General features: G+C 38.3%; 1 protein-coding gene across 1 annotated transcript in view; it reads right to left on the bottom strand.

Moving 5' to 3' along the window:
- SLC9A9 (solute carrier family 9 member A9) overlaps positions 1 to 26786 on the bottom strand; it is a 174276-nt gene that overhangs the window by 46255 nt on the left and 101235 nt on the right. The window contains exon 12 of the mRNA XM_058812182.1: positions 21524 to 21677. Within this exon, the coding sequence (XP_058668165.1) occupies positions 21524 to 21677 (154 nt within the window). The remainder of the gene's footprint in view (positions 1 to 21523; positions 21678 to 26786) is intronic.

Below are 26786 nucleotides of genomic sequence, written 5' to 3' on the forward strand. Positions count from 1 at the left end.
AGAAGGCTTCTATGCCACATGAATTCACAGAGCCTGAGCTGACACTTTATTTGGTCTGTTCTTTGCCCTCATTTAAAATACATGGTCAGATTTAATTGCTGTTTTTCTCATGGAATCGTATCTCACTACTGGGAGTTAGTCTGGATACCAGAATATTACCAGGTGATTTAAAGTCCTGTGGGAGAAGAACCAAATTATTCTTTGCATTATAGGGGAGAGTTCTTTAATGCATTAAAACAGCAATGTGTTTCTGTAATTTAATGAAGTATGAACTACGTTAACTCAGTCTAATCAGTTCTGAAATTGTGGCTAATTATTTCATATCCAGCCATAGGCTTGGGGGCCTAATATCATGCCCCTAGGATTACAAGTCATGGTCTTCTAGAATTAGCTCTGATACACTTGACATGAAGTAGAATTTAATATTTCTAAATATTAAATATTGAAAAAACAAACTATACCAAATTATATGCAACTGAAATTAATCATAGATATGCACTTGGAGTTTACAACCTTGAATTCTTCAAAAGGCCTGCTAGATCAAATGCTATTGCCAGTAGAATTTGCAAGCTTAAAATACGTGTGAATTACTGTAACTGCCTCTAAGAGATATCCTGAAAATATTTGTACAAACATCTTTCCCCCTTTAACAGTCTCAGATTTCTATTCTTGTGAGAAAACCTAATGCATGCTCAGAAAAAATATTTTCTTAGTATTTTTTCTCTTTTCTTTCTATCAACTTTTGTCTCTATTCTCCTGTTGTCTTTTACTTCCTGCAGCCTCTTTTCTGCCTTTCTGTCCCACTTTCCCTGGTTGCTCTCTGTTCCTTGTTTGTCTTCTAAATATTGTATGCTTTTATTTCTGCATCTTATTCTATACATTAAACATTAGGATGATTTCTTTTCCATGAAGACAAATTCAAAGACTTCTTAATCAGTTCTACCCTGCAGTGAAGTTTACTTTATGTATTTAGATAGGCTTTGGTAATACCTCAGGTCCAAATACCCTAGATAGGGAGGAAATCAAACCCCTGGCAGCTTCTCAGTATTGTCCTTTTCAGGATTTTGGGGTGGGGGATTGGGGTGTGGTAGGGCATGTGCCATTTTTTTTTTGTCTTTAAAAAAGGACTGGATCAAAACCTGGGTTCAGAGAATGCTTCCAGTTGCTCTGCTCAAAATGTGGAAGGGAAGTTTTGACTTCAGGCAGCCTCTAGCAATTAGGCCTGCCTAAGAATTGCTGGGAACTGTGCATTAATCTGCACAAGTACCCCTTGCAGTGGATGGATTTAAATCCCTGTGTGCTATCAAGTGCATCATTTTTTTAGCAAAAGTCAGAATGTGCTTGGTAATAAGAGAAGGAATTTGTCACTGAATACAAAGCAGTTGATAACATCTTTCCTTATGTGGTTTGAAAAGAAAATGGATCAAAAGATAAATCCCAAATTGCCAGGGGAATCAGTAGTAAAAAATGCACCACCAATCCCTAGGAATACTGAGTAGTAAATCACTATTCAGGCATTGTAAACTTTTAATTCCCTTAAATCACCACAAAAACAACAGTGTAGGATAAAATCTCTGCTTTCTACAGTGGAGTCACATAAAACCTTATATAGAATCACATCTTCATGAGGATCTAGGCACACAGAGAAGAACTGTTGGTGTCTGTACTTACAAGTGTGATCTCAGCCCTCCCTCACTTTAAGTGCTGGGAAACCTGCAAATAGAGACATTTCTCTGAAATCTGAATTCTAATTACTGAAATTGTCCTTCTGGGCCTGCACAGGCTTTTTGTACTGGCACAGCAGGGCCTGGTTCATGCAAGTTAAATCTTGCTTGCAGTTCTACCTAGTCTGGTTTGTGATTGCCATGGACTCACAGGGGTTAGGCATGCCCCAGCTGAGGCAGCCAGGACTGCTTTCATTTGAAACCTTGTCCTGAGAGCATGTAATTAATTCTGTCTAGTTGAAGCCCCTAGAAAAATTGTTTATATCTATTATTTAATGCAGCTAATGATTTAATGAACAAAAGATCAAGCCTGGGAAAGAGAACTCTCTCCTAATGCAAGTAGCAATCTTTCCCTGCTCAAAGTGTATGGTGGTAAATGTGTACCTGGTGGAACAGGACATCACTGAGCTGTCACATGAGGGTCAGGATCAGCCAAGTGTCCTCTGTGTCCTTTTCTACACCAGTGGGGAAACAAAGGCAGTGCAAGAGGTGTGGCATCTCAATCCAAAAGGTGTGACAAGTCTGGCCTGCTACTATGAAATGGGGTTAACAACACTTCCTTCACCCTATCACTCATCTGTTTTGTGTATTTAGCTTGTAAGTACACATCCTTTATTATGTTTGTAGAAAATCTAGCACAGCTGTGTTTTTGTTTAGAGCTCCAAGATTGCTGCTGCAAGTTAATTAATAACTATATTGGCTTCTTTGCTTGTCAAAGGTTTCACTGGAAGAAGTCGCTTTGTCAGTGCAATGGCCTCAGCCTTCCACTGGCTGTCTCACTCTAACTAAACCAGTCCTTAAGCCTCAGCTTGCATCTCAAAAGCTACACATCCCAGAAAGGTTTTTTGAGTAAGTGATTTAGAACTCAATTTTCCAAGATGGCCATTAAACAGCATTTGCAACAGGAGTCTTGAATATTTTTGCATGAATAAATCTCAAGCTTGTAGCTATCCATCATCAGCATATTGCATTCAGTACAGAATTATTAACTGTAAAGAATAGAAACATGAGTAAAATCCAAAAAAAGGTTGTTTCATGATGTCTAATAAATCATTGTAATTGAAATTAAAAAACCTTCAGGATAAATAATGATTTCTCAGGACATTATTCTTGTCCATGTGGCAGTAAGTGTGATGGGTATTCCTAGCAAACTGATACCTAAAATCTGCTTTTGCTTCTAGATTGCTCTATTGCTGCTACATGCTGCTTTTTCTGTGGACTGATGCTGTCAAAAACATCTGCTTTTTTATAGCACAGTATTTCACTGACAAACCCATGAGGAATTATGCCATGAGTATAGATCTTCAGAGTTCAGCTGATTTTCTTAATAAATGAAAACACTTCAGTTTAAGGCAAGAGTAATCACTAGCATCTCACAGCAGAAAGAACAAATCAGTTCACTTTCATGCTGAGGAGGGTTAAAAGAAATTAGCAGGTAAATGATGCTTCCTAAATGGTTATGACAGCTGTTTGTCATGCAGCTAATGCTTTCTATATGCAACATGTTGCAATGGAATGAAAAGTGTAATTTTAAACTTGTTGAATCATGTAAGAGGTAAAAGTGATATAGTTTGACTTTTGAACTTAGAATTTCATAAAACTGGTAAGATAATTTTTTAAAAATGCTAAACATTTGTTCTGTGGTCCAAAGTCCATGCCCCATTTTAGGTGGACATATGGAGACCTACTTTGTTGCAGAATTGACAGTTAAATTAAGACACCTGTATAAATGTGTCCAAATAAAAGGGGGGTGAAATGCATGAAGATAATGGGTAAATGCAAATAGAAGATGAGACTGAAGAAAGAACTGTAGTGCTCTACAAGAGATCCACAAGTTATAGTTTCTAGATGTGACCTTAATCAAAAAGATTGTGAAATTGAGAGTAATGTCACTGCATAAAATGTTACCACTTTCTTATAGCTGTGTGAAGAAAATGCTAACGTTTAAAAACAGATGATGGTTTGCATTTACATGATGAACTTATTTGCAGAGCAGCCAGAATTATGAACTGGATCTGTAGATAGCTGGTATCCTGCATTCTGATAATCCTATTTTATCCTAATGTTGGGGCAGGGGCACTAAAATGGTAAGGCCACTCTGGAGTCACAGGGTGCATCTGCACAGCAGAATGCAAGGTCAGATGTCTCGCAGTCAGGGGAGCAGTGCAGCATCCTGAGCAGCAGGGATTTACATCCCTGCAGTGCTTCTGGCACACACGGTAGATTATCAATGTTATTGTGCTGTGTGAATATCCCTGTAGATAAATCAGGCCTCTTGCTTAAAAATATGAACCTAAGTTGAGTCAAATTAACATAATTTAACTTCTGTAGAATTGTTAGAAATCGTTTGTAGTAGTATTAATGCATGTGAATAGAATTGGAAAAGATCAGCATGAAAGTTGGCAGCGACCAAAATAACATAAACTTCTGGTGAAAATGTCAGAACTGGGATGAGTTTTCAGGTTTAAGGAAAGATTATTGTTACAGATTCTATGATAGAATAAAAGGTGTTATTATTTATTATGATTCTCAAGCTTGTTATATCAAAGATCATCAAATCTAGGTGGATGTGAAGTACAAGTTGTACATTTATGTCCACAGACACAATAATTATACAGATTACACCGAATTTCATGTCAAATTGGAACCATAGCAGCTACTGACCATGCCAAAGCACTCTGCCCCAGCACCATGCTATTCACAGTGAGCCATATGTACATGTGTCTTTAGGGACCAAAACCCACAGTTGTTTCCTGCCTCTGATACAAAGGGAATGTGTGGGAAATTTGATTTCTGTGCTTTCTCTAGAACTGTTGGATTTCACGAGAATTGTACAATTAGATATATTCAGTATGTGATTCACAGCCAACTGGTGAAACCCATAGACCCTTGGCAGCAATGTTAAATATCCCCTTGGGACATAGCTGATCAGCACTATTTTTCTTGTTTTGCTTCCCCCTGCGTTCCTCCTGCCCCCCTTTTGATTTTGGTTTTCCTATTTATATATACTTATATCCTATGTTGTTCCTGAACATTTCATTGCACTGCGGTAGGTGATCCAGCTCTCACCTTCTACTTTGTGTATGTAGCTCCCTTTGCTCAGTAACAACTCACTTGCATGTTGTATTTTTTTAATTCAGCATTAGGGAGAAGAAAAATCTGTTGTAAAATGATATTTTTAGTAATCCACATTAAGATTAATAAACTTTCTATACTGAAGTATGTGGAAAACACCACCATTTCCCCCTCTTTTTTATATTCTTATTTGAAAAATGTTTCTCAGATGCAATTGTTTTTCTGGGAATTTTGCAATGTTCAGATCCCTCTGACAGTTTGGCAAATCCTTGTTCTGTTCCCCCCTCCTCACTAAGGACTGGCATGTGCTTGTATGTGAGCCGTTCCACTCTCCGTGCACCAAAAGAGCAGGTTTTTTATAATCTGTTCTTATCCTAAAATGCCCCCCTGGTTTTTGAGCAGGCTCTGGTTGCAGCGGTGAGGGGAGGTTTCCCAGGGCTGGGCACAGCTCTCAGCTCCCAGTCAAGCATTGTCACTGGTGTCATTGACTGCACAGGGAGCACACTGACACCAGTGCTGTGTCTTTCCTGAGAATGTTTCCCTGAGACTTTTGCCAGCTTCTCAGCATTTCTGAGTTATACTGGGGTGTGGTGGTCATTTTAATTTTCCACTTATGATTGTGCTGGCATCACTCATCAGCCTGGGTTTCATTAACATCACCTGCAGGCTGGCGCTCACTGCCATTGCTGTCATTTACTCACTGAAAGAAAGAGATGGTTTTATGCAGCTCATTTGTGTAAAACCTGAGCTCTGTAGAACAAGGTAAGCACTTTTCTGCCTGCTTTTCAAGCATTTAGATTCTGTCTATAATCTCCCTCTTGTTTTGAAGTGCAGGAAGGGCAGGAATTCCAGAGCAGGGTTATGAGGAGGCTCAGCCACAGTGAGTTAATGGGCACTGCCCCTCACAGCAACGCTGCACTCACTGAGCAGGGAGGTGATTACTTGTAGGCAATCAGACATAGATTTATGGGCACAGGATGGGAAAGCTTGAAAGGACTGTAATCCTCCTGAATTTTTATTTTTAATCATAGCTACTGAAAAAAGCCAAGCCCCAAACCCTCAATAAATCTAAAATTTAGGATAACTGCTATCAGAAGTCTTCTAAAATGAAACTCTCACACTAACAGTAGATTATTTGATATCAAAATGTTATAAAATTAATAAAAATTTGCTTTGATTTTGATTGGAAAAAAATCTGTTCAGACTTGAGATGGAGACACCTCTGGAGAAAAATGTGGTTACAAGGGTCACATCACTCAGGAATACTGTGCTCCAATCAAAGAAACTGAAAAATAACACATGAAAAATAATGTGACTTGAATAATTTTATAAAACTGCAGGAGAAGTTCAGATATGAGGAGTGTGCATGGTGGTAGCTGAGATATACAGGGCAATTATCACTTTCTCAGCACGGTGTCATGTTGCAATTCAGTTCCCACCTGAGTTTTCTATCTCACATGAGAACTGGGTCTCAGAGAATAAGAGATTTCCTAGATATATTATAGTGTTGATGCAGTATTGACTTTGAAGGAAGGATGGAATTGGGTCCCTTTTTTGGCAGTAGTGATGTTACTTCTTTTGAGTGCCAACCCAGTTAATCCTGACAAAGGTGAGCTTTTGAGATACTGAATCACAGCACAGTGTGGGAAGGTTGTCATGAGGTGACTGTGATGCCTCCCATCCAAAATCTTTATTGTTTTGAGGGAATAAAAAAAAGGGGGGGCATATACATTTTGATTTCCTTTACTTTAAGTCACAGATGTTGTATTTTCAGTAACACCAAGCTACATGTCTTAAGGAGCTACTGGTGATGGCAGGTGCTTTTTTACTTTAATTTGAGATGTTGCAAATGAAGAGATTTAGACACCTGCATGTATCATATTTTCAATAAGAGGCAGTAAAAAACCACAATATTGATTAGACTCCATGTGCTTTAAGAATTTCATTATTACTACCATGCCTCTCCCCATGCTGTGAGGAAGTCTACAGATGAAATGCTCTGTACACAATATTGGAAATGTATTAATAAAAAAATCCCTGGCATATTATTAAAAATAAATTTTCAGTTAATGCAGAAAGACAGAAACACCACTGCATTACAAAAAGTATCATTTTTGCTCATAGTAAAGATCTTAACTGCTACTTTTATGAACTCTGTGGAGATGATTAGAGCTTTCAAAAGAAAATTAATGAATTAGGCTGTTTTGTTGGTGTCTTACTCAGGTTACTAATAAGCTTTGTCAGCTAGGAAAAATGAGAACTGGTTTTACAGAAGATCTGTATGGGGAAAGGAAACTGTGTGCAGATGTATTTTGACAAAATCCTATAGATGAGATTAGTCAATTTCTGCCTCGGAAATAACAGTTTCCTCCAGTGAATTATGTCAGTGATTTTTAGAGCAGTAAAATGTTTGTTCTCTGAATTACTTTAGGTGTCTGTTCCTTTATTTTCCTTGCACATAAACAGCACAGTGTTGGAAAGAAGCCCAGGCCATGGAAGATGCATTATATTATTGCTAATGTGATTAACCCAAAGTAAAACATTAAATCCTCCTGAGGCATTAGTCTAAATAATGAGATGACCAACTCTAAGTTCGCTGGGCTCATGGCATGGGGAAAAATACATCATGCACTTCATCTCTTGCACTGACATTTGAAATTTATCATTTGAAGCTGGTGCAGGGAGCAACTGTGCACAGAGCCATTGGAAGGGCAGAGTAATGCTGGTCAAGCCTGATGATGTTACAACCAAAGCATGCTGAGGAAATGCCTCTGCCTCTGCTGCTGGGGTCTGCTGCCATGAAAGCCATCACCCCTCTGCCCATTCAGGCTACTCCTTTCACAGGAAGCTTGTAAATCAGCTGCATTGTTTAAGATCATATTTAATTCCTGCTTTGAAATTTGTTCACCTAAGTTCTGTCTGAAGTGCTCAGAACAGCCGGGAATTATAGTAAGGACTTGTATGGACTGATTGACCCAAGGCTGTACAAAGCAGGTTGAAGGTATGTTCTCCCATATACCATATAAGGTATGCTGTACTGTTTTTTTAAAATCAAATATTAAATCAAAATGTGATTTCTGAATTCTCAACACTACGCAGCACAAGGTTGTGTAGAGCTGAGGTCACTGCTCATAGGCAGAGATGCTGCAGTGATAATCTGAGCAAGCACTGATAGGATCTGTCCTTATGTAGGAAAAAGGCTCAGACTCAGGAAAATGTTAGGCACTTATACAGAAAAGTTTTGCCTAAATTTTCATTGTCTGACGTACACAGTGCCAATAATTATTATTCTTTTGTTTAAATGGCAGAATGACACCTGTGCACATTTGTGTCAAAACACACTTTAAAGCCACTTTAAATGCAGCAGGATGAACAGTAGTATCTTTTCTGAAGGCAATGTTCTAATACACTGCTTAATGGAAAAGTGAAATTTTCATTTCTTTTCCACCACTTTGCTTCTCAGCAACATGGAATAAAATAATGACTCAAAGACACCCATTTTATTTAATTTTCTACTATACCATTTAAAACCCCAAACCTACATAGATTATATCCTCCTGATATAGCAAATATCAATTAATGCATAATGGTCTTTTTGACAGAGTGACTACAGAATTGCCGGAAAAGTGTGCTTCCCTTTATCTAGTATTTATGCTGTTCAATGTTGTTTTTATTTAATGAGTTTTTTGATAATTGCACTGTTTAGTTTAGGCAGTGCAGATTTCTGTTGATATTAAAGTTGTTTTTGCAATATAATCCTTCCTTAAGAAACTTGGCCATCCTTACCAGTTTCAAGCAATACATTTAGATCTTCTGTGACTGTTTAAAATAATATATAGACCATTCATACAAAAACTTACTGTATCTAAAATAGATATGGATCTATTTACGATCTATGTGTTTGCACTGTTTGTAATGTGAGGGAATGCAAAGCTGTTACTGACATAATTGTGTGTGTGCATGCTCACAGACACCCTCCAACCCCTTGAGCTGAAGAGGTTTCAGACAGAAGAGGTATGTTCTGGTGCAGTTGGCAAATTTGGACCAGATGTCATCCAAAACTGAGACCTGCCAGTGGCACAGGGCTCATGGAGCAGCAGATGTGGCTTTGGGCAGAGCTGGTCAGGGAGGGTTTGTTTCCTTCTCACTTTGCAGATGACTTTACTTGTACAGCAACACCAATGAAGGCGGACACTTGTAAGTTAGTTATTGTGGTTATCAAGAACTATAGGAAATGCCCTTATTTCACCGTGTGCAAAGGCCCTTTGTAGAGTTCAGAAAGGGCACTAAATAAAAATGTTAGACTTGGGGTTGTTCTGAATTGTTTTTACTCACATTTTTCTTGAATTGTTTTTACTCACATTTCTAAATATGCATGACTTGGGATAAATTTGTTTATTTGGAGAGAATAAGAGCTTAAATGGAATGTAAATGATCCAGAAGCTTGGGTCTGGTGCCCTAACAGAGATGAAATTAAACCTGTGTATGTGCATTTGTGTTGTGTTACATTGTACTCAGGAGAATGGAGGAACTATCAGGCATTTGTTCTGCATTTGAGCTTTCTTATTCTGGCAAAGCAAAGGTTTCAGATGTCAATGTTGGCCTTTTCCTTTTGTGTCAACAACTCAGCTGTGGCTGAAAACCTCTCTATTCTGCTCATTCTATTGATCTCAAGTCAAAATTTCCTAATTTTCTTTTGGTAATGAACAAAATGGGCATTTTTGCCTTATTTTCTGGGTGCTAGCTTGAAAACATGTGTTTTGAGATTTTATTTATACTGCCTGCACCAGTCCTTGCAAACTTTTCATGAGCAGCCAGGAGGAGGGTTAATCAACTTTGTTGAACAGTTCTTATTAATTGGGAAACACTGGTAAAACAATTTTGTTTTAATTAAATAAAGTCTCTTTTCTCACAAGTGCATTTGAAGACACTCCTCAAAGTTTCTAGTGTTTGGGTTTTTTTAATTTAAATTTTATTTTGTCTTCTCTCTGTGGCCGTACACAGCTTGAGCAATAATCCTGAAGCACCCAGCTGAAGTTTGAAATGAGTGCAGGGGAAAAGAAGTTGTGGAAGGAAGAGATAGGGAGTGTGCTAGAAAGTTTCATAGTTTTATTTAAGCTTCTTGTGTTTCTCTGTAGTGTGTTTGGAGGTGTTTGCTGCATCATTGTTAAGAAAAGGACTCCATTCCCATTGCCTTCTTGTAAAAATAAACTGAAGAATAAACTGCTGTATGTAGCAAGTAGGAGCTATCTGAATTCTAACTGTGATGACAAGGAAGGCAATAGCTTGCATGAGATTAAGAAGAGACAAAGTGAGAAAGTGGAGTGAGAAATTGCCTTGATCAGGGATTCTGAAAGCATAGTCTACTTCTGCCTACAGGCCAAGAAAATAAATGAATGTCATTATGACATCCTGTACCAGCTAAGGATCTGTCCCCATTTCTCCACTGCCACTCAACTTCCCTGGGGCTCCAATACTTCTTTGTGGCCAGTGACTTCAGGCAATGTGATATTTCTGTCTGTGTATTCATAAATATGTGATGGTTTGGTATTGGCTTCAGGTTCCTGCCTTAGTGAGCGGAGCAGTCAACTTCAGAGCTGAAGGGCAAGTCTAATGCATAAAACAAGTCTAATGCCTAAAACTCCCCATAGATTCACAGAATCATTTAGGCTGGAAAAGACCTTTAAGACTGTAGAGTTGAACCATCAGCCCAGTACTGCCAAGTCCACAACTAAAGCCTGGGCCACATCTACATCTGGAAAGGCAAGAGCCTTCTTCCCTTCTTTTGTGAAACAAAGAAAAGATTAATTAATTTTACTTTTAAAAGTGCATCATTACTCCTTTCTGGGACGTGTAAATTGAGATGCTTGTAATAAATTGTATCAACATGTGCTTGATCTAACTTGGAGAGCTTGTCACTTTATAATTCTGTTTTTCAATGTAAGTGATAGGAAAGTGGCACACATCCATTATGACTTAGATTTCAAAGTCACAAGGTGATACAAAGAAATGCTCTGATGGAGAATTCAATGTCTCTTTTCCCAGAATTGCATTGAGCATAAATAAGAAAATACATTGACTGCAGACTGGAATTAAGCTGAGAAAATAGCATTCAAATTCAAGTGTATGCATATGTGAGGACTACTAGATCAGAAAACATGTGAGCAGTCATTTCTTCTGTAGACTAATGAACTGGAAGACCTGGATTCTGAACTTTACTCTGCCAAAGATGAATATATTTTAGCTGATAACTCATTTAAAATGGAACAGAAATAGTTGCTTGGACCGAAGCTGACACCTCCTTAGTGAACACATTAGCCACCAGTCTACACAATAATTTTGTCTCATTTTCTGGCGAATTAAAATTATTTTCTAACTTCTCTATTTTCCTCATCTCATGATGCATGTGCAGCCAGATGAAGAACTGATGAGGTCTGGGCTAGAATTCTTCCAGGAGGGTGGAAGAAATTGAATGAGGCAGAGGAAGCAAACCATCAAAGCCAGGGAGGGAGAGCGCGGCTGTGGCTGCTGTGTCCAGGTGGGAAACAGGCCGCCATGGCATTTGCAGGGATTCTTTGGGGTGGGGATAAGAAAAGCTCAGGGATTGATTAAGACTCAGATCAAGATGCAGGCAGACTCCCTGAACACACTCTGTAATTCCTGACCAGGCTTAGTGCTCATGAATAAATGAATAGCAAAAGCAACTGGGTAGTTCCAAGATCACCCTATACCCCTTGTCTACTTGTGCAATAAGAGCAGCAAAGAGTCACTTTTTAGGATTCCTGTTAGGATATTTTACATAAATTTCTACATAAACTTTTGTACAAACATCTTTTCTGTATATTTATTTGCATAGAAAACATTTTGGATTTATAAACCCATAATTTTATGTCTATTTTGAATATCCCTTTATATATTATTAGTCACTATAACAAAATGGTGTATATTTGAAGAACTGAAAAAATGCAGAAGCAGAATATAATTTTAAGGGCATTGAAACCAAGTACTTCTTGCTGAGATAGGAGGAGATTTTCTCATTTAAAGCTCATCAGTGTACTGACCAGCCAGTCACTGTTGGACTGTTTCTGATAACTCCCTATACAAAAGTCTCTATTACGTTGTAATTATCTGTTTATTAAAAGCTAAAAGCCCAGACTGCCATACAGAGCCTCGATTACTTAATATCTGCTTTAATTAACTTTTCACATTCAACTAATTCTGGAACAATTAGATAGGCTTGTTATCAAGCATGCCAGACCTCTCTTTCCACTCTACATTTTCAAAAACACAAAGTTCAGGATTTCCAGAGGAATGTTTCATGAAAGTTGAAGTCACAGTTCTCTCCTGCCACAAAGTTCCTCTGCAAACCCAGATGTACCCAGTAATGTTTTTATTTTTTAGGTTCACTATTGTTTCGTTAGAATATTTGTCATGGTCCATATGTTGCATAAGACCCTTAGGGACTGTAAGACCCCAAATCTTCCCAGTTATTCTATACCTTTATTCTTGTTGGAAGACACAAGGTCTGTTTGGGTTTTTTTTTTTTTTTTTTTTTTTTTTTTTTTTTTAAATGTAGAGTTTAAAAAAACGAAATGTTTTTTGTACTTTGTGGAATATTTGATAACAGAAAACCACAGGAAAACTTAAAAAAACTGAGAAAGTTTGAAAACTTTTGGGTTTTTTCATATTGAAGTGATATTTTAGGTCATGCTGAAAACTTTTATCCCTTCTAAATGAAGCATTCATTTCCTTTTTATTGCTGAAAAAATTCTAGTATTCTTAATTGAGCAAAATAGGAGAAGGATGAACGTACGCACTTTGGAAATTATGCAGACTAACAAATGGTGAAAACCATTACTTCCATGCTCTATTTTTAGTCCCTCTGACAGCATCACACAGTTCTTAAAATATCAAAGTTCAGTGAGTTTTGAGACCACTTATTTTGCAGAAAGCATAATTTTCTGAGCAATAATAGAAAGAATTAAGCAGTATCTTGTTCAGTGCTTACAGACCAGGACTATAAGATTTATCTAAGTAAATACAATCCTTATTTTGTCTAGACTCCAGTTTGATACCACGTATTTATCTCAAACTTTTAAAGGCTCAAACTATTTTTCTGTACCTTTTGCTTACCTTGAAATGACACAGTTTTGACAAATGCTTGAAATAAGCTGGGTTTATGCTTGCTCCAATTTAATTCTGGCAGAGTCTTTAGAGTTTCAGATTAATTTGGGATATTTTGGTAGAAAGCAATAAATCATCAGTCTCATTCCCATGTTCCAAATAATTAATTTGCTTCCTAGCACTATTTCCAGATAGGTTTATTTGGTTCTTTGTAATTTGAATAACTTCATTATGTTGACTGCTGCATAGCAGTTATCTTTTGTATGACAAGGAGAAAAGTTTTAATGGGAGAATAAAGTTACTGCATTGGATGGAAGAAAACTTTTTTAGCATACTCAGACATATCAAAGCAGCAGTATTTTAAAATAGGATAAACTAAATAGTTTAATTGACACAAATCCGGCTGGATAGTTTCTATTTGAAATTATAGATTTATTTATAGTTTTCTGGAACTATTCAGGGTTTTTGGCCTGTGGAAAGTTAATCTTACCATTTGGTGCTAGTAAACTGAAAGGCATGAATCTTTTATTGTTGTGTAATATTCCTTCTCTCTTGTACCAAATAGTCTAGCAATAAAAGTGTATCTTTCATATCTTTTTCTGTTTTCAATAGCCATGTGGAGCTAGAAATACAAGCTGTGTGAGGTGAGATTTAGCTGTCTGCCCTGTTAGGAGACTGTGCTCAAAATTAGACCACTCTGGCCAATAAAGACCAACAGAGTTGATGGCTGGAGTCGTGTACAAGTCGTGCACCAGTCACAACTGCCATCCAAAATCTCCTATTCAACATCTGCCCTGGACTGCCTCCACAGTTGCAGTCAGAAAGCCAAGTCCTCTGTATTTTAGTCTTTTTTTTTTTTTGTTATCAAGCACAAATGTTTATAAGTCTTTAGTGCCATTCAGGCAAAATGCTGTGGTGAATAACTGTGAGAGAGCAAATGCACACCTTATCTTTGCAGAGAAGTACCTTGCAAATAAATGACAGGCATTTCAGGAGATCACTGAGATTCATTACCTGGATGATTTCTCATTTTCTGATAGAAATGAGAGGAAATTATCCAATTTCTTTTTCTTATAATAACATCCAATACATTTAATGTCCAATTTTATAGTGCTTCTTGATTTATAGCATTTCCCAGGCTCATCATGCTCTAGCTACCACTGCAAAAGCAGTTCCCATCTTAACCCTTTCAGTGTGGCTGTCTCCCAAGAAATGTTTCCTTTGCTCAAAGGTAATTTCATGTGTGATTTTGAGCTCCTCTGGGTCTGAAGCAGAATGCCTTTCTAATATGGCTTCAGTCAGGAACTCCAGACCATTTGCTCTTTTTTGTAATTACTGCATACACATGAAGTGCTTACATACCTGCAAATCCAGAACTGGTGGCAAAAACCAAAGAAAAAGTAGCAAATCTAGCAATATTTTTGTATTAAAAAAAGATCCTTGACTCAGTTCTAACCCAGTATTTTAGCCTGTGCTAGCACAGGGGATCAAGGGGAACAAAGTGATAAACCAGCATCTGATCATCTGCTCTTTGTGACCCATGTGACAACTAATCAATACTTTGCCATGCAAATTGTACAAATGCTGGATGACAATGATCTCTTGGCCAAATCTTTCTGCCTTTTCCACTGTCTTCCTGGTCGAGTTGTTCCCCAGCCTGCTGGGGAGTTGAGTTACTGGGTGCACAGAGAGGGACTGGCAGCCATGCAGTTTCCTAAGTGAATCACAAATTCCTATTTTTCTGTTGCACCCAGAATATTGCGTGCAAACAATGATGGAGCTCATCAGCAAAACAGTGTGTCTTGAAGATAATGCTCCTTCAATAACTCTGGGACAGCATTTCCTCTGAGCCTTTATTGGGCTGTCCATGAACACATGAAAGCTTCCTTGTTAGTTTAATTTTACTTGAATAATTTTCAAGGTGTTCTTCAAAATTGTGAAAATCCCTTTTTAAACAGCAATGTAGATCTTGTGACCTGAGAATCTGCACATTGATCAGTAACATCCTAAGGCTGAGGAGAGCCTGGGGTCAGCCATGTGTTTCCTCATGTATATGCCTTTAGTGATAATGCAGGAATATTCAAACTATCATCAGTATAAAAGGTGCCAGGCAAAGGTTGTCCTGTAGATGTTCACAGGAACAGACAGTTGGCCACCTAGGGACAGTATACTAAAAATAGTTGCAGCATTTATGGTTAGACTTGTTACATTTAAATTACAGCTGTTTCTGGATTTCAGAGGGTTTTTTTTTTAGGATTAAATGCTTTCCCAAGCAAAGATAGTGTGATCTCTTTTGAAGGCGTGTCTGGGTGAAAAAATTCTCAGTGAGCTGAAGAGACCTGGCTGAAATTGGCCTCCCAACAAGAGTGTTTATTGCAGTGGGATTTAAATACATACTGTACCATGGCTAAAGAGCAATATGACCCCGCAAACCAGATCAAACTTTGTTTATTGGAGCTATATTTGTTACTGAGAGGGAACACCAGTTAGGCTGATTATGACTGTTTTAAACACAAAACAAAATAATAACCAGTACAAAGGGCACAGAAATACAACCATGCTTGAAAATAGCTTGCCTTTAATTGTACTGTTCATCTCTGTGTTGTGGTCACTAAAAATTACAGTTGAACATTCTGTTTCCAACTGTAAATAACAACTTCACTTCAACTAAACTGTTTTCTAGAACTCTAGAGGAAATATGACCCAAAGGAATATGGGTCAGAACCTGCCAAGGCCAGGAAAAAACATTTAGCTAAACCTTCTTTCTAAACTGACTTTCCTTCTTATTGACAAATGAGGACAGGAAAATGTGTTCCAAGGACTACAAGCAAAATAATTAACAAGGTTCATAATAGTTTCTAAGTATTGCATTATGGATCATCTGAAGATATGTACACACAATCTTGGCTGGTAGAGTTAGTGTCTCATGGACCAGCCATGTTTCAGGAATGATAATCCTTGTGTGCCCATGTGAGGGAGACAGGAAAGCCAAGATGTGTGTCCTTAGTTTAGGAATAAATGAGAGGCACTTGAGATCAAACTCCAGTTTGGCTCTAGTTGATAAGGAATGGCTGTGATGAGATGTACTGTCTCATGCTCCCCATGAGCAGAGCAGCACTCGGTGATGCAGCACAATATTCTGATCAGGCTTCTCCTAACCAGGCAAAAGGATCAGTCCTCCTTGCCTCAGCTGACTGCAGCCCAGATCACCTGTCAGGAGGCCATTCTGTCCAGTACCTTTCTTGAACACAGCTGGACACAGGGAATGCTACTACAGAGTTTGGGAATAATTAAAAGAATAATTTGTTACTGAAGCAGTAGTAATGCTATAATCCTGGCCAAGATCATGTTACTGTGGTTGCTCTGTCATGAAGTTCTGTCTTGCAGCAGTCTATAAGCAGCTGCTAAAGGGCTGAGATAAACACAAAATCATATTCAACTAACCAGGTTTTTGGGTTGTTTTGTGGTAGATAAAAACAGCCATACACAGTCATGGCACAGCATTTCACCCCACTGCCCATCTACATCCCTAATGAGCCATCCTGCTAAACATAGGCACTGCCTTAGCCTTTGGTGTTGAAACAAGCTACTGGATACTGAAGGACCCAAAATGTTGGCTCCTTCTGTTGAGTGAGATGCTTTTGCTGAGAATGTGACTTTAGTCAGCCTTGGTCGTTTCCCAAAATGGGGTATGCCAGGCCTCAGTGCTTAGAGTAAGTTGGATGTTTGGAACTGAAGGTGAATTAGAAATGGTGTGATCTTAAGGGCAGCCAGGCACACAGACAGCTCTTTTCTAAAGTACATTTATCAACAGCAATGGCCAGATAGGCACAGTAGTAAAAGCTACTGTTCAAAGATGCTCAGTATTTATTTAGATTATGGAATAAAGTTCTTTCTATTAACTGGAGAACAGCTGCAAAGAGATGCACAAAGAATCTGGAAGTCTCTTGACAAACATTTACACAGAAGGTGATGATAAACAAACAAGACCTAATACCTAGCACAATGCTTTTATAGGACATGTTTTATTAACAGCTGTGAATTTTTGCTCTGCCTGTCAGGAGAATCCTTTATCCTCAAACCTCTCAGTGCAGATTTGCTGTAAAATGTAGCTCTCTATTTTTAATCAGAGTATGGGGAACAAAGGAAATCATATATCCAAAAGCATTAGCAAGTAATGCTCAGCATCTCTGAAGGCACATTTATTGAATAGTTCAATTTGACTGGGAACTTAAATGGCTCTCTCTGTTTTGGTGTTGATGTATTATGGAATTATTCTCACATGCTGATCCAGGTTTATTCATTGTCTGCCAAGGACTGAATATTTTTGTCCTTTCACATGGGGAGTAAAAGCAATTCTTTTTCCTGTTACAACTTTAAGACATTGTCAAAGGACAATGTATTACTCAGGGAGGTGGTGCAGCCAGTTCTGCTCTCAGTGTGGCTGCTGATAGTGCTGTAAACACCTGCACCACCTCTGTGCTGGGAAGTGCTGGGTTACTGCACCAGGCAACTGGGAACTTGTAAATACAACCTCATCTTCAGAAAGGGAACACCCAACCCTCCCTGAAACTCAGAGTTTCAGGTGTTTACAAAGGAGACAGCTAAAATAAATAAGCCATTTCCAAAAGTGTAGGTTTCATTCTTTTACAATAAAGTGAGGAAATATTCATTCTTTGCCAAGAATTTTAAGACTCATTTTGAAAGGTGTTGTGTATGAGTAAATGCAGTAGTAAAATGAGAATTTTTGGTATGGATTTCTGTTAAAACTGTGTTTGGACATATAGACACATTTAGCCATAAATTCTGTTATTAGCAGGTCATATTTCCAAGGCTTTAAGAACTTTTCTTAGATTCAAGATAGAGTTTAAGTAGGAATATATGTTTTAATATAATTTATTTGTTAAATAAAGGGAGCAAGAATTATTATTAATAAATTTAGTGGATTCCTGGGATACATTTAAGATTTTTTTTTTTTTACAAAAGCCCTTAGCTGGTTTCTTGTGACACAGCTGATTGATGTTGCTGCATTACATGAGAGATGGAAGTTGAGCCTTTTTAGGTAGCACACGGTTATTTTTGATAGTGTATCCTACTATATGTTTTAGCAACAATTTGCAAATGTTGTATAAGCCACACATATTCCTGGAATAAATCAACTGGTAGTTATCTCTGAGGACACATATTTTCTCTAAAAATAGAGTGACAGATTATATTTACATTATGTTAAATTTTATCTGAAGAAGAAAAGCACAGATCTGATGGTATTGCTGCGAGGAGAGGGGGAAAATTATGGGAATCCAGTTATTATGGAGACAAAGACTGATTTTTTTTCAGAAGAAGTTGCATTCCAACTTTTATTTCAAAGTTGTCATTGTAAGGGAATTAAAGTGTAAGGGAATTGTCATTCCCTTATACACCAAGTGTCTTGATCTCTGTTAAGAGAACTTCCCAATGTAAATTATGGAGAGAGCAATAAATAATTGAAACGTGGTATAATATGTGGCAATGATATACAGCAAGAAGGCTGTAGAGATCTGAGTAATGTCTTCTGCCCTAGCACTAATGCATTATGGCAGACAAATGTAAATATATGGGTGCGAGCTCTTTCCGATTTATGTCATTTTTATGTATCTTGAACAGAATGGATGATAGATTTATTTATCTTTTGAATCCAAACTGTGGGTAAGTTGGTCTGTACCATATAAACCCAAGATTTTATATCTAGGATAAGACAGAGCTGATTGACCTTGAGGAGTTTAGAGTTGCCTCTCCTGAACTAATGATAGGAGCTGGACCCTATTTCACAGAGGGAGAGGGGACACAAAGCAGTGCTGTGAATCAGATTCAGTCCATCCAAATAGATTCAGAAATCACATTCTCTTTTCTATTAGTCTCTGAATGCCTCCAGATGAATTAAATGCATTATCTGCTGGATAATCATTTTATGATGAAAAATTGGCAAAAGAAGCACACTCTGCTTGTCACTGTTACTTACTTGCTTGTGCTGTTTTTGACATTCTCTCCTGAGAAGGTTTACCTATACAGCAACTTGTAGTTTCTGTAGGGAAAGCCAGTGTAGTCACTGTGACCATTCATGTATTTTTAATTTCCCATAAGCACGATTTTGATAAGGTGAATACCTTTAGTTGTTTGGATTAACTGAGCTGGCACTGTGCCTTGCATTTGAGTGTCAGTGGTAGATGTGGTTCCCTGGAGCTCTGGGGAATCTCACAAGGAGTTTCAAGCTGCCCTGGGAAGGTGCCTGAGCAATGTTTGTCACAAAGGGCTGCTGTGAGACCAGAGCCCCTCTTCTGTGCTCATAGCCATGCTTGCTCATTTCCCTGGCTCCAGCCCTTTCTGTCTGTAATTGATGGCACACAAACCCTTTCCAATAAATCTCTTCAGACACAATCATACCATTTTTCTACTTGTAATGCAGTTTCCTTGGTTTTGTGAGCTGAACCCTCCAAACTAGCTTGAAAAATACCATCATTTTCTTCTAAAGAACCATGGGGATAGCTGCAGCTCAGAGTTGCTGTTCAGGCACAGGTGCCAGCATGCTGGAGGATTGCACCAAGCAAGCTGGGGTCATTTGCCACAGCTCCATAACTTTCCTCAGCAAACTCCTCTGCCAGAATCCATACAAGTGTCAATTGTCATGAATTACCACCACCTTTGAATACAATTACTTAGCAAAATTAATTAAGACTAAAAAGATATATGCTGGAAGCTAAGGACAAAAGTCCACACTGAGGTGTAATAAATTATAAATACAATTAAATATCTTCACTAGAAGGAGAAATCAGAGCCTCAATATAAATTTGTAATTAAAGATGTCTATTTAAAATTTTATCTCTGACCTCCTCATAATTTATGAAGATGTATGTTCCAATGTCAAGAAATTAAGTGTAAATTATGAACCTAATAGCTTTATAGTAAGAAAATCGATAGCCTGATTACAAACTCAATTTATATTATTGATAAAAATGTCTGGCAGATCTGATGGGATTCAGAGGAAATCCTTAGAGATAAGCATTTCAAATCAGTAATGATTGTCTACTTTCAGTGTCTTTGGTGAAATCTATTGTACAAGAGTCTAGAGAAAGAAGCATGTGCATTGAACAGTATAAACAGCCAATATGAGAGTCAGCCCCTCACTTGTGCTCTTGGGGGGCTTTGCACCTCTGGGTAGCACTAAGGAGCAGAAGAAATGCCCTTGCATCCAATTCATTTTCTTGTTAGTGAAAGCACTTCACAATCTTAATTTAAAAATTCCCTTGAGAGCTAAACCACGAGGGGCATCTAGTGACCCAAGCTCTCAGGCTGCACATTGACTACTCAGACTGCACATTGCTCCCAGCCTTTTCCCCTTACTGTATTCTCAGCATTATCCCTTATCTCCTGTTATAGAAACCCAGACTGACTTGCTCCCCAAGATCTACTGAGAAAGCTCTTCCTCACCCACGTTTCCATTGCCACACAGAAAAACACTTGCTGACTGACAGTGAAGAAGTGGCAAATCTCAGAAAGATGACTGATAGTGCCAGAGCGTATCCAAACTGTAATGGCCTTGATTGACATTATGGGACATGAGACATGTCATAAAGAAGAATCAAGCTGTCACAGAAATAGAAAACCTCCCCACTGTACATGGATGCCTGCATCCGTGTTTATCCAGTGCACTTGTACCCTAGTCCTTATTTTGTCTGCAGTTTTATCTGTGCTCTTTGTAAAAGCCCCAATTTGGTTATCTTCAGCTGCTATTTCATAGCAAGAGTCTGACATGAAGGCTTGTAATCAGACATCATTTTACAAACAAGATAAACATGCTATATATAGAATAAATGATAAGGAATTGTGAATTGCAGGCCTATCTCGATACTGACGATTTCTGTGGTGATCTTGCAAATCACAGCAGGGAGTTCTGAATGGATTGTGAAGTAACCAGAATCAATAACCAGCATGAGTACACTCATTATTAAAAGTTGGGTTTCAAAAAAGCTTGGAAGGACACTGCATTTAAATTAGATCCTTTTTACTCCAGTTTTCTATGTCCCTCTCTTGTAATTTAACCTCCCTTGTCATTTGTTGCTCTCTGTGAATACAAGTGACCATGAAGTAATTAAAAAAATAATATAGTGAAGAAAAAGATATAAAACAATGCATAATAAATTAATGCCTGAATGAGGCAGCAGTGGAGGAAGATTTTTGCAGCATATTCTCATTAGAATCAGAAATACACCATTTATTAGATGTTTGTGTAGTAACTACAGATTTTAGGATGAGGGCAAAGTCTGCCTGTGTAGCTCTTTCCTCAGCAGCAAGGAGGATGCCATTAGGATGTATTCATGATGTTTGAAAGGAGCAGTAGTGAAACAAACTTTCAGGAAACAAGGATGTGTCTGACCTCCATCTAAGCCCATAACAAACTTAGGAAGGACCCGTTCCCTGTGGTCTGGAGCCTCTCACAGGTGCATAACCCCTCCCTTTGTGCTAAAGCTCATACAAAGCACACCTGTAAGATTAGGAAGTTGTAAGGATGTAGTGGTGGATCCATAGGGATCCTGTTGTGCTGGTGCTGCACAGACAGTACTGACCTGATCTGCAGCCAGGTGAGCATTGGTGTGGTGCCTCCCCCACACACCCAGACTGTGAAGAACACCACCAGCAGGGCTGTGGTGAACATCATCTGCTTGGGCTGCGAGTCCGTGTCGCGAATGGCCAACGCAAACGCGATCGCACCCCGCAAACCTGAAACCAGACAAGGGGGAGGAACTTAATGAGATAGAGAAACAGAATTTTAATCTTTTCAGTCCAAACCCAGTTCCAAGGGCAGAGGAAATGTTCTGATCATAATCCTGCTTATAAAGTGCTGAATCATGCTAACTGGAAGGGTGGGATTTAATGCAGCCAATTTGCAAAAGTGAACAATGAAAGTGCTCTCATATTCACATAATAATCACACTTTTGCTTTATGTCCACTGAATTCTTTGTCTTGAATAATTGCAAATTAAATAGTGATCCGAACTTAATGCAGGTTGAAAAAGAAATCTGTATTCTGTTTAAGTGGGACTACTCATGAAGTCAGGAGCAAGTGAAAAAGAGGGTTGGCTTTAAAATCTGTACCTAAATATGCTACTCATTGCTTCCCTGAAAATATGGACTATATTCCCTTAAAATAATTTAATGTTCTAAGACTAGTCAGAAAAACATGACTTAAAAACAATGAATAGTTTTTCAAAGATGATTTTAAATACCTAAAAGGGGATGCAGAATAAATTAATGTACTTGAAATGTTATAATAGTTGTAGAATTATACACCCACAGAGACTGAATAAACAAGATATTACAAAGGTGGTGAAAACAGCTAAATGAGTTTAAAAAAAAAAGCTCCATAGGTAGTAATAAAGGGACTAAATAGGTCTTGACAAAATGCCATGTTTAAAAATTGAAGGGGGAAAAAACCTGCTAGTGCCTGCAGCCCTCAGGATGCATAATACAAATAATACTCCATATTTTCTAATGCCTTTAATTTATCTATTTAAATGTACTTTATTGTTTTCCAAAAAACTTTCACAAAATAATTCTAGAGAGCAAAATCATTACATGTACACAATACATGCTGAGTCCAAAAAGTACCTTGCAAAGTATTGAGAGATTAAATCTAGTAATCAAACGTCTTGTAAGGCACTGATGACATATGCAGAATCATTTAATTAACTGCTAAATGCAGTTATTTTTGGCCTAGAACTCAAAAGCTCTTTAAGATTACATAGCAAGAATGTGAATTATTTGGTATAGAAGCTGGGCTTCCAATTATTTGGTATAGAAGTTTATGCAGGGAACAGCACAAAGCCATTTCTGCTAGGAAGGAGCAGACTGGGGTTGCACTATCTGAAAATACTCAGTGGCAGCAGGTTCAAAACCTGGCAGGCAGACACTGGGCTTGTCCTTGGCTTTGCTTTTGTGTAAAAGATATCTCTGAGGATGCAGTGCTTTACTATTTTCTAACAGGGAAAGAATATAATCTCATTTTAAGCTGAGGAGGGAATGAATAACTATTGAAATGGTCTTTATTTCAGTGGTTATAGTGGTAATGTAGATGATTGGAACAGATACATTTCACTGGAAAACAATATTGCTTCCCACAGTTGCAGCACACCTTTAATTTTAGATCTAGAACACCTCTTTTTGTAAGAGGGGAAATATATATATATATACACACATATATATACATACATATAAAAGTTAATTAGTATGTCTTCTTGAGCAGTGGACTGGCTGTTTCTTCAGTTCAGAAAAATAGTGAGTAACTTCTCTGTATTTTTCATTTATAAAGGACTAACATGGTCTATAAGAGATAATTCAGTTTCAACTAAAGAAAAATAGATAATCAAAGTAAACAACTCAAGTGGTGAGAAGCAGATGAATACACTTAAAATGTAAAGACAATGAGAAGCAAGGAACACTGCTATATGTGTGTATATATATATATACATGTATGTATATATCTCTCAAAATACTTTCCAGGTAATAATACAAGTGAAGGAAGGGAATTTTAACAACCTCAGATAATGTTGAGCTACTGAAATGGTCTGAAGTTAAGGAAGATTAAATTTTCTGTAGAACTTCAGGTAGAACTGCCACCAAAGCCCAGTGGGATGATTGGATGCAGTGGATGTTGGTAGCTCAGCTACCCCTGGACAGAGTGGGGCAGCAGAAGGACCAGCTCTGATGAACCATTAGCAGAGATTCTCTCCCCTCATCCTTCAGAGGTGAATTGTTGGCAGCTCCACATCTGTGTTAATCCATTCATCCTTGGGCTGAATCACAGATTTCCTAACAGATATTTTTTTGTGCCAGCCACTAGGGATTCATCTTTAAGCAATACCCTTTAATGTGTCAGAGCCTTCAAAGCAGAGCAGCCCAGGGTTAAGCCCCAGAGTCCCCAGAACAGAACCTGTGTGCCCTGTAGGGCTGTTAGCCATCCTCTGCCCACACCCCACACAAACACCTCTCCAAACCCAGCCCTCTGAAGAGCCCAGGAGGGCTGCAGTGTTGCCTGTTGGTGGGAAAAGGATCTGCCAGGAAAGACTAACTGTGGGCAGCCCTGGTGTTTTGGTTGCAGCCATAGTTTTCTGTTCTTTCCTTCCTTGCTTTCTTTTGTATTTAGCGGATTTCTTCACGTTGCCACTTGCCACCTCTGTGTCTGCATGAGTGTGTAGATGTAAATGTCTGCACAACAGCTGTCTGTACATGGGCCTCTTTTGGCTTCTTTCTGCATTTGTGTTCATCCTTTCAGGCTCCACTGATGCTGTAATGCTCATATTAACACAACCGCCCCTGTAGCACTGTCCCACAAGCCTCTCTGTTGCCTATTTATGTGTTGTAGAGAAGAGGAAAACAGAGTAAAAAGTAAATAAAGATGCTGGGAGAAGAGTGGAAGATGCTATAAAGTCTAAGACTTTAAAATGTTTCTTTTTCACATGAGGAGAGACTGCTGGACTGCTCACTTTAGCTGATGTTCAACTTAATTTGAGAAGCCTGGGCTTAATGAGTCCTTGTATGAAGGACTAATCAAGTTTTCATTTCCAATGGAATGTTATCAGGAATCATGATTAAAAACAGTTGTGAGAAGTGAATCCACCCTCTGTAATGTATTTTTAGAGGAGTGGTAAAAGCAGATAAAGAATATGATAAATCAAAATACTCCAGCATAATCCACCTCCAAACCCAACTCTTCCACCTTTTCTCAACTGTATTGATATGCATCAAAAAGCAGAACTTAGTGACTTCAGGAGAGTTCTTTGCAGAGTAAGGTTTAATCAAAGGCCAATCAACAGTGTACCTGCCTGACCTTAATTGCTTTTCTCAGCAATTTTTCTCAGCAATCACTTTGGTGATTGTGGCAGTAAAACAAGCAGTAAATGTTTGGTGGATTTGGTAATAAGACAGAAAACAAAACCAACCCCAAATTCATTGTTTTCCACACCTGGATGTGTGATGCTGTGGTGAATGAAGGCCATTTTCCCCTGTGATCAACAAGAACCTGATGCTATGCCACAACAATGAAGATGGTAAAACCCACACTGAAGTGGTGCATGCCCCATCCTTGGAGACACTTGAGGTCAGGCTGGATGGGGCTCTGAGCAACCTGATCTGGTTGAAGATAGCCCTGCTCATTGCAGAGGGTTGGACCAGATAACCTTTAAAGGTCCCCTCCAGCTCAAATTGTTCTATGACTGCTGCTAAAGATCTTTGTAGATAATTTCCTTCAAACTCAAATTCCCCATGTCTTGTTTACTCATCAGAAATGTGTCTCTCTCCTGGCAGCCATTGTCCCCTCTGTTTATCACTATATGCAGTTTTATCAGTTTATAGCACTATGAATGTTATTGATAACTAAGCACAAATCTTGGTGCATCTTAAAAAAATAGAATTACACAGAAAATCTGTGTATCCTGTGAAGTGTGCAGCTGCTGGCAGCATGAGAGACAGTCTTTATTATTATAGCTGCAGATTATGCCATTACTTTATTATAATGTAAACACATTTTTCTCTCCAAAATAGAGGGGGTTTTATCTTTGGAAATAGATAAAAATTACTTTTCTGAGAATTTTAGAAGCCTGCAATACTACTGTTTCAGTTCTCAGCTGCCAGATTGTCCTGGAAAGCTAATGTGTGTGTGAGTTCTCACGTTCAGCTGCAGGCTGCTTTCAGCTCCTGTTCCGTGGAGAATGAAATCTGACTGCAGAAAACGAGGACAGAAAAGTTAAAGAATAAGAGAGATTTCAGAAGGTTTTCTATCCTGTACTTTAGCTGATGCCAACCAAAAGCCAAAATGGAGCCCAGGAAGTAGATACCAAATGACATGAAGCTATTTTTCATGCTGCTGTCTAGCTGGCCACCTGCTAGGCTTACCAGAGACCTCCAGCTCCAGGTTCCCCATGGAACAATGGCAGGGCAGCAGCTGGGTTGAAAGGCAGCTCCTGCTGGATGTGTCATCATCCCTCACCCCGCTCTCGCTGGAATTAGTGACATTTTCAGTGGCAGCTTTTAGCAGAAGGATTGAATGGGTATAGAAATGAACTGCTGTGTTGCTCTCCGGAGGGTTGGAATTACATAGGCACAAATGAGGCCCCCTGATGTGGAGTGCTCCTGATGAGGGAGCTTGAAATGCAGCACATTGTATTTCTCTAGTTATCTGGCTAAATGGATCTCTGTACATCAAGGCTGTCAATCAAGAACTTTTATCCATACAAATGTGGAATAATTTTTTGCATAAAAACCAGGAAAATGAAGCAAAAAATGTGATTGACTTTCTGACTTTCTAATTTTAGGAAATTATATCATCAATAGCGTAGGGGTATCTGTATTTCTGTCTTTTACTGAACAGATATTCTTGGCTTATAAGTGAGTTTTTCCTAACTAGCATTAGAAAGTCAAGTGGAATTATTTCGAGCTTGTACAAGTAAAAAAATACGTAATCCAGATGAGCCTTAACAGTTTTGGGGTTGATGTGCAAATCAGACTAGAACATGGCTCCCTCTTCTGGATTTTATTTTTTTTTTATTATTCTACAAGGTTAACAAAATCAACAAAATTAAATATCAAGCTGGAATACATATGAAAAGGTCTGTGGAATTGAAATTATCTCCTCTCAAGTTTAAAAGTAAAATTGTTCCAGAAGTTTAATGAATTGCCAAAGACCATGTTTGATCTGAATGTCAGCACTAACACTGTCCAGGTTGGGTATTTATTTGCTGATATGTAAAATACTCTGAGGCATAATACAGGTGCCTCTAAAACAGCACAGCTTAAAAACATGGTATTCCCAAATTGTCATGGAAGTGTAGACAG

The sequence above is a fragment of the Ammospiza caudacuta genome, chromosome 11 (genome assembly GCF_027887145.1).
Source record: "Ammospiza caudacuta isolate bAmmCau1 chromosome 11, bAmmCau1.pri, whole genome shotgun sequence".
Lineage (NCBI taxonomy): Eukaryota > Metazoa > Chordata > Aves > Passeriformes > Passerellidae > Ammospiza > Ammospiza caudacuta.